At 35.2% G+C, this 6,789-nt stretch overlaps 1 protein-coding gene across 2 annotated transcripts in view; it reads left to right on the forward strand.

Moving 5' to 3' along the window:
- Positions 1–6,283, forward strand: part of LOC110116722 (cytochrome c oxidase assembly protein cox16, mitochondrial) — a 12,326-nt gene extending 6,043 nt beyond the window's left edge. The window contains exons 2-4 of one of the 2 annotated variants that reach the window (XM_028698590.1): positions 5,276–5,463; positions 5,934–6,060; positions 6,156–6,283. In XM_028698590.1, the coding sequence (XP_028554423.1) occupies positions 5,300–5,463; positions 5,934–6,060; positions 6,156–6,227 (363 nt within the window). In that variant the 5' untranslated portion in view covers positions 5,276–5,299 and the 3' untranslated portion in view covers positions 6,228–6,283. The remainder of the gene's footprint in view (positions 1–5,275; positions 5,464–5,933; positions 6,061–6,155) is intronic. The other variant, XM_020850422.2, reaches the window with a different exon arrangement.
- The last annotated feature ends 506 nt before the right edge of the window (positions 6,284–6,789 follow it).

Genomic DNA, 6,789 nt, shown 5'->3' on the forward strand with positions numbered 1-6,789 from the left:
GTACCGAGCATGTACCGCTCGGTACCGAGCCAGCCGAGCGGTACTGGCTCAGTACCGAGCGTGTACTTGCTCGGTACCGAGCGTGTACTTGCTCGGTATCGAGCATGTACCACTAAGTACCAAGCATGTACTTGTTCGGTACCGAGCATGTACTGAGCAGTACCGAGCATGTACTGAGTAGTACCGAGCATGTACAATCTGATGAAGCGAGACATGAAGCAAATAACAGGAAGAAAGATTGTTACCTATTCGTGAAAAAAGAACCTTCGATTATAAGAAGCTGGAGAAGAAGAAGCGAGACATGAAGCAAATGACGGGAAGATTACGGGAAGCAAGAGAAGAAGAAGAAATAAATCGCTACCTTCGATCGCCTCCAGCTATATTCGAACTCGACCGAACTGTGGTCGTCCAAGTTGGCGGAGTTCGCCTTTCAGTTCTCACCCGAAGCAGAAGCAGGTATGTTACCCTAATACTCGACTCTTATACGACTCTAACCACTCGATCTATATACTTACAAATCGAAGCGGTGCCTCGTTTCGCTTCGAGGCGTTACGAACCGAAGCCTACGCCCCGTGCAAAATAAGCGCACGCTCCGCCGAATCCAACGAGGCGTAAGCCTCAATGCGCAAATGCTTCGCCTCTGCTTAAGTCGCGCCTTAGTGCGTACGCCTCTTCCGCCTTTTTAATAGTTGTTTCAAACATAAGGATAAGCTATGCAAACTCATAATTGATAGTGAAAGTTCCATGAATATCTGATATAGGACTAGGTATGAATTAAATGAATGCGATAACTTGCACGTTTTTGAATAAGAGCAATTAAGAATTACAAAAGTTAGCTACTAAATGATAATAGAAAACTAAAAAGAGGTGGTTTCGCTTAGGCCAAATCACATGCTAAAAGCTAAGATCACTAAAACAATTAAAAGTTCAACGTATGCAAACTAAGTAGATTTCCGATAGCATCCCTAGGTTAACAACGAGATTAGAAAGTCAAGAAAATTAAACTCAAACCCTACGTTTACTAATTGATGACAAATAGCTTTGCATGACTACTTGTGCTTGAATCACAACCTACAAGAGAAGAAGATTAGGAAAGAAATTGAAGAGTACAAGTTCACCCTCGTCGCGGGACGAAAGTGATTTGCCACTGAATGTTGGCAAGCTGCTCTTCGATTACTTCGGACAAGGTGAAGATGATAACGATCCAGATATTCCTCAGCGGAGTTGTCTATTTCTGGGTTGACATCGAAGAACGTTGACCAGATGATGTCAACGTTTCCTTGCTCGTTGTAGACGAAGCCGGAGTCAAGATCAGGATTGGCCATTCATCGATTCCGTAAGGTTGAAGTGTTGGAGATGACGGACTTTGCTTCCCTTAAAGACTCCTCTTGAGAGAAAGAAGTTTCTCTCCAGGATTCAAGTGGAGAAGAGGGAGAGAGGTGGCCGGCCAAGATGAGGGCTTGGGGAAGAGATAGGTTTAGATTTTGGGAGGTAGGATGGAGAGAAATTTGGGAATTTGTTTCCCTATTTGATTCTTAAATTTGGAAAGAATTAAAAGGGAAAAATGGGTGAGAGGAAGGGGAGGCGGGTAGGAGAGAGGGGGAAGCTTTGAATTCTTACCTAAGAGGGAGGGCTTCAAGTTGAAAAGTAGTTCAAGAGGTGGGGACCCAAGGGGGTGCCGGCGGCATAGAGAGAGAGAGAGAGGAAGGAGCTTTGGGAAATAAATCAAACCTTCTTGATTTGGATTATGAAATTAGGAAGGATTTAATTAATTCCTATTTAATTTGAAATTCAAAAGGGGCTGAATTTTTAAAACTTTCCTAAAATAGAATCCTATATTTGGAAAGTTTTAAAATTCAAAATTTCAATGAATAAATAGGGCCCAATGCTTTCCAATTGTGGTTGGGTGAAATATGGAAAGTATTAATGGGGAAATTTGGAATTGGAAGCAAGGGGAAGGGCTAGGGCCGGCGGTTAGGCTAGGGACTTGGGTGAGGGGCGGGCGGCTAGGTGGGGAGGAGGTTAGTTGATTGTGTGGTGGTGTTAGGCCGACGGCTATGGGGAAAAAAGGCGGGTTGGTAGTGGCCGGTGGTGTGGTGGTGATGGGATGAAACCTACGGTGGGGGAGGGGGAGGTTTGGAGAGCCGGCGGTTTGGGGCTAGGTGAACCGTGGGATGGAAGAGGAAGGGAGGAAGAGGAGAAAAGAAAAGGTAAAACCGTAAAACTAACCATGAACCCGGACTCTTCCAAAGTTGGTGGGTGATCCGCTTCCCTCTCCAAGAGATCTCTCTCCAAAACCTCTCAAACTCTCACAAGAACTCAATATGCATAAAATTTTTATAATTCATTCATTAATCTCAAAAGAAACATATGGGTGCTATATATAGCCTCATACAATGAACAGAAAAATAAAAAAATGACTTGGCCCTTAGGGCTTCCACATGACCAACCCTTAAGTATGGGGTAAAAGGAAAAAAAAACAACTAAAACAAATACATATGTGGCCTCAAAAATAGATCGGCGTGATCGTGGCCGTAGATCGGCGACCACGCCTCTGATAAACTTTCCATTCTCTGATGTTCCCATCAATATCTTGTCTAAATTTGTCTCGGTTCGTTTGAATTTGAAGCATGAACATATCCACAACCATGTAAAGTAGTTTAGGTAGATAAAATTGTTATTTATTTTTCTGAGAGTTTTCTAGTTTTGATTCAATTGACTATTTATAATGATAGAATCTAGTGTAATATTTTGCCCATGTACATAGCTTATGTTATTTAAAATAAAGCTTGGCACTATGATTTAGATGTACTCATTTATATATATATATATATATTGATGTGAAACGTACATGCAAATATAAGATAAAGCCCTCAAGTGAGGGTAGAAAAGTAAAAAGAATACTAATAAATCAAATACATAAAATATATCAAAATAAATAGACATGATCGTCGCCGTTGATCTTCGATGTCCTCATCATATATACTCTTGAGAGTAAGTTTTAGCATGTAAAAAAAACTTGTGGTCACATTGAAGTGAAAAAAGCTCCTGCATATTTTAAGTATTACGTTTGAAAAAGAGAGTTGGCAAAGGGTGCGATCTATGCCTTGGTGTTAAACTAATTAAATAGTGCTTGATATTGTTACAAGTTTTGGTTGATTTTAAAAATGTTTATTCTTATGAAGTTCTTAATGATTTATCACGACTGAGGAACATACGATATGCTATTTATATAATATTTGGACCATGTTTGCTTGATTGTAGGATGAATTCAACATAAATGTTGAACTTCAATTATTGGTTGATGTTTTACTTGAGAAGGGATTTGGAGGGAAAGCACTATTCATTATGTTGTAGTTGATTTGTTTGCACGTAAAAAAATGAGTTGGCATATGCATGTACACAGCTGGATCATCAATAAAACAATGATTAAATTTTAATTATAACTCATTTGATCGTATGCTATATATGATGAATGATGATATTATACTTTCCAAGATTTATGTGATGAGTGACTATCATCAAGTGAGAATTAATGGAGGTGATGAGTGGAATATTTTTTCCTTAGATCAAAGATTAAATATATAAATGATTGATGTTTTTTGGATTAAAAATGCACTTAAAACTTTTATGAGGATCATAAATTATGTCTTGTGAGGTTTGATTAGAAAAGTTCTTGTTGTATATTTTGATGACATTTTAACTTATAACAAGACAAAAAATGATTATTTGGTGAAACATAGAAAAGCATTTGATGGTTTACAATTTTAAAAGTTGTATTTAAATCTGAACAATGTAGCTTTGTGACAACATGTGTGACGTTCCTAGGTTTTGATGTATTTGAAGATGGGTTATTTTATTGATCCAAATAAAGGCAAAATGATTAAGAATACCATAGCCTACTAATATATAAGATATTCAAATTTTTTTTTTACTTGGCTTTCTTTTATATGCTATTTATTAATGAGTTTAGTATTGTTATGACTCCATATATAGATTTTTTTTCTTATAGAAAAGGAGAATTCAAATAAACATGTGCTTTTACTGAAATGAAAGATAAATTTACAAATGCACGCGTACTTAAGTTGCTTAATTTTATTAAAATATTTGTGATTTCTTCTGACACATCTAGTGTTGGTATTAGAGAAGCGTAGAGCCAAGTAGGTCATCCTATTGTATTCTTTAGTGAGAAATTGAATGAGCTAAATAAAAATATTGAAACCACGATAGGGAAATTTATGTTATTTGCACAAACTTTTTGTTTTTGGAGTTATTATTTATTTCTTACGGGGTTTGTATTGTACTCTAACCATCAAACTTTTGACTATCTAAGTTGCCATATAGGTTGAGTTTTTACACGATCTTTCTATTGTCTTTAAACGTTGTGTTTGATTTGAAAATAAACTTGTTGATTGTTCAAGTAGAATTAATGCCCTTCATGTATTGGATATAATGTAATTTGTTTTGATCATATAGAAGAAAAGTATGTCATATGCAAAGATTTTGGTGATTTTTGTCATGATTTACAGAATGATCTATATTTTCTTACGAAAATCAATATGATTAAATATGATTATTTATATAAGAATAATCCTCTTTTTATTTTTGACTTGACATTAAGAGATTTTCTGATTTCAGAACTCTTTGATGAGAATAGTGTTGCATATTTTGGGTGAGATAAAACTATTTCCATGACTGAAAATAAGTATTTCTATGTATAAAAATAGAAGTTGCATGAATTGTTTCACACTAAAGGACTTGTCAATCTACTAAAGATAGAAAATAGAATATTGAGTTATGCAAGCCACTATCATTTTCATATAATTATTTTACAAAGTCCGTATGGCTGTTATATTTAGGTTTATCATGGATACTTAAAAAAGCATTATTCTCCTTCTGTGGTGTTAGATCTTTTCTCAAAAATGACACATTTCTGATGTGTCATAAAACTGTCGATGCATCTCAAATTACTTATATTAATGAAGTGGTTAAACTAACATGATTTGTTTAAAATAGTTATTTATAATGAGAATGTAAAATTTATGAGCTTTTCCTTGAAAGTTCTTTGGAACAAAATGAAGATACAACTTAAATTCTCAATTGCGTATAATCTATAAATTCTCAATTTTGAGATGCTACCTTATCATAGCTATTAGAATTCATTTATGATGTACAGCAGGGAAAACTTATTGAAAGTTGATATTCCTCTGCTCATTTTTGTTCTCATTTCTATGATTGTATTATAAAATATTGTCTTGATTCTAACTAAAAGCAGTGTGATTTCTCATCCAAATTAGATATGGCTCCTGAAGCCAATACGGCAGTTCCACCAACCAAGATTTTTCATTCTGCTTCTGAATTCAAGCGATGGGGTAGGAAGTATCCTTTCATTAGATACGGCTTGCCCCTCATTTCACTCACCGTGCTGGGTTCAATCGGACTTTCTCATCTCATACAGGGCAGGTAGGTGTGGAATTCGCATCCTGTGCTTGTCTCTTTGAATTATATCTACCAAGTAAATTTTACTGTTTATATTCATCTCTAATAGTTTCTTAAATGATCTGAGATGTCTGATTAGGTAGAAATTATTCTCTGCGGAGACCGGACGCAGAACGTCGTCCGGAGACCAACCTAAATGCTTCAGCAGTACCGAGCCGCGGTACCGAGCAAGAGGTGACTTGGCATACTCTGGTTGGTCTCCGGACGACGTTTGACGTCCGCACAGAATAATTAATCCTGATTAGCTGTTTGCATTGAGGGTTGTAATTAAGTTCAGTTTGAACGAGCTTTATCTGTATTTGTGTTCTTGTTTGAATTTGATTGTGCGAAATAAGCTTTCTTGATTTGCTCCTTCCGTTTTCAGTTGTTGAAATTTATGTTTTTTTTTTTAAACAAACTGCTTCAATTTCCTAAAATTGCCTCATCTTTTACAGTAAAGAAGTAACAAAAGAGAAGGATGATCTTGAGTGGGATATTATTGAAACAACCAAAGCGTTGACAAGAACAGGCCCTTCAACGGGCTATAATCCAAGGAAAATTTCATTGGAGGAGGAGCTGAAGGTTTTCCTCTTTACTATTTGACCGTTGGCTTTGATTTTCTGGGAAAAAAACACCACCATTTCTAACTCGAATTCTTGCTTTTATCATCTTTGTAGGCTTTGCAGGAGAAGGTTGACATTAACAACTATGAATACAAGAGGATTCCCAGGCCAAATGAGGGCGACTAAAATCGAATGTAATAACCTCTTTTTTATTTATTTTAGGGAGATTTATGCCGTTGCCCGGTCCCAAGTTAGTTTCATATTGGATGTAACAAATAAATATATTTATTTATTTGCATAAACTACTATATTGCTTAAATCCTATCAAAATATGTGCATGATGATGTATTCATTTTAAATAAATTAACATTAGGGATATTTTTCATATGATTTGAAAGTATTATATACATAAATATAATAATTAAGCATAAGAATTTAGTTTTTGCAAGTAATTAAATTTTAATTTTTTTTATTTTCCTAAAATGCTAGTTTTATATAAGATGATCCATCGAACTATCCGGATTAATTTTTCTAAATATTTGCTATTCATTTAGTATTTAAGTGTCTTGATGTTGTCGAAATTATGCCATTTTGACCTCGTTGGATATTCAATTTAATTATAAGTATGCTATAATTGAATATTATTTGATCCTTTATTAATATCTTAAAAATGTTTAATTATACTTTTAAGTGCATAATATAGGCTCATTATATTATTTTTGGTGAAGAGAATTCTATGTCATCATAG

The sequence above is a fragment of the Dendrobium catenatum genome, unplaced genomic scaffold (genome assembly GCF_001605985.2).
Source record: "Dendrobium catenatum unplaced genomic scaffold, ASM160598v2 fragScaff_scaffold_1116, whole genome shotgun sequence".
Lineage (NCBI taxonomy): Eukaryota > Viridiplantae > Streptophyta > Magnoliopsida > Asparagales > Orchidaceae > Dendrobium > Dendrobium catenatum.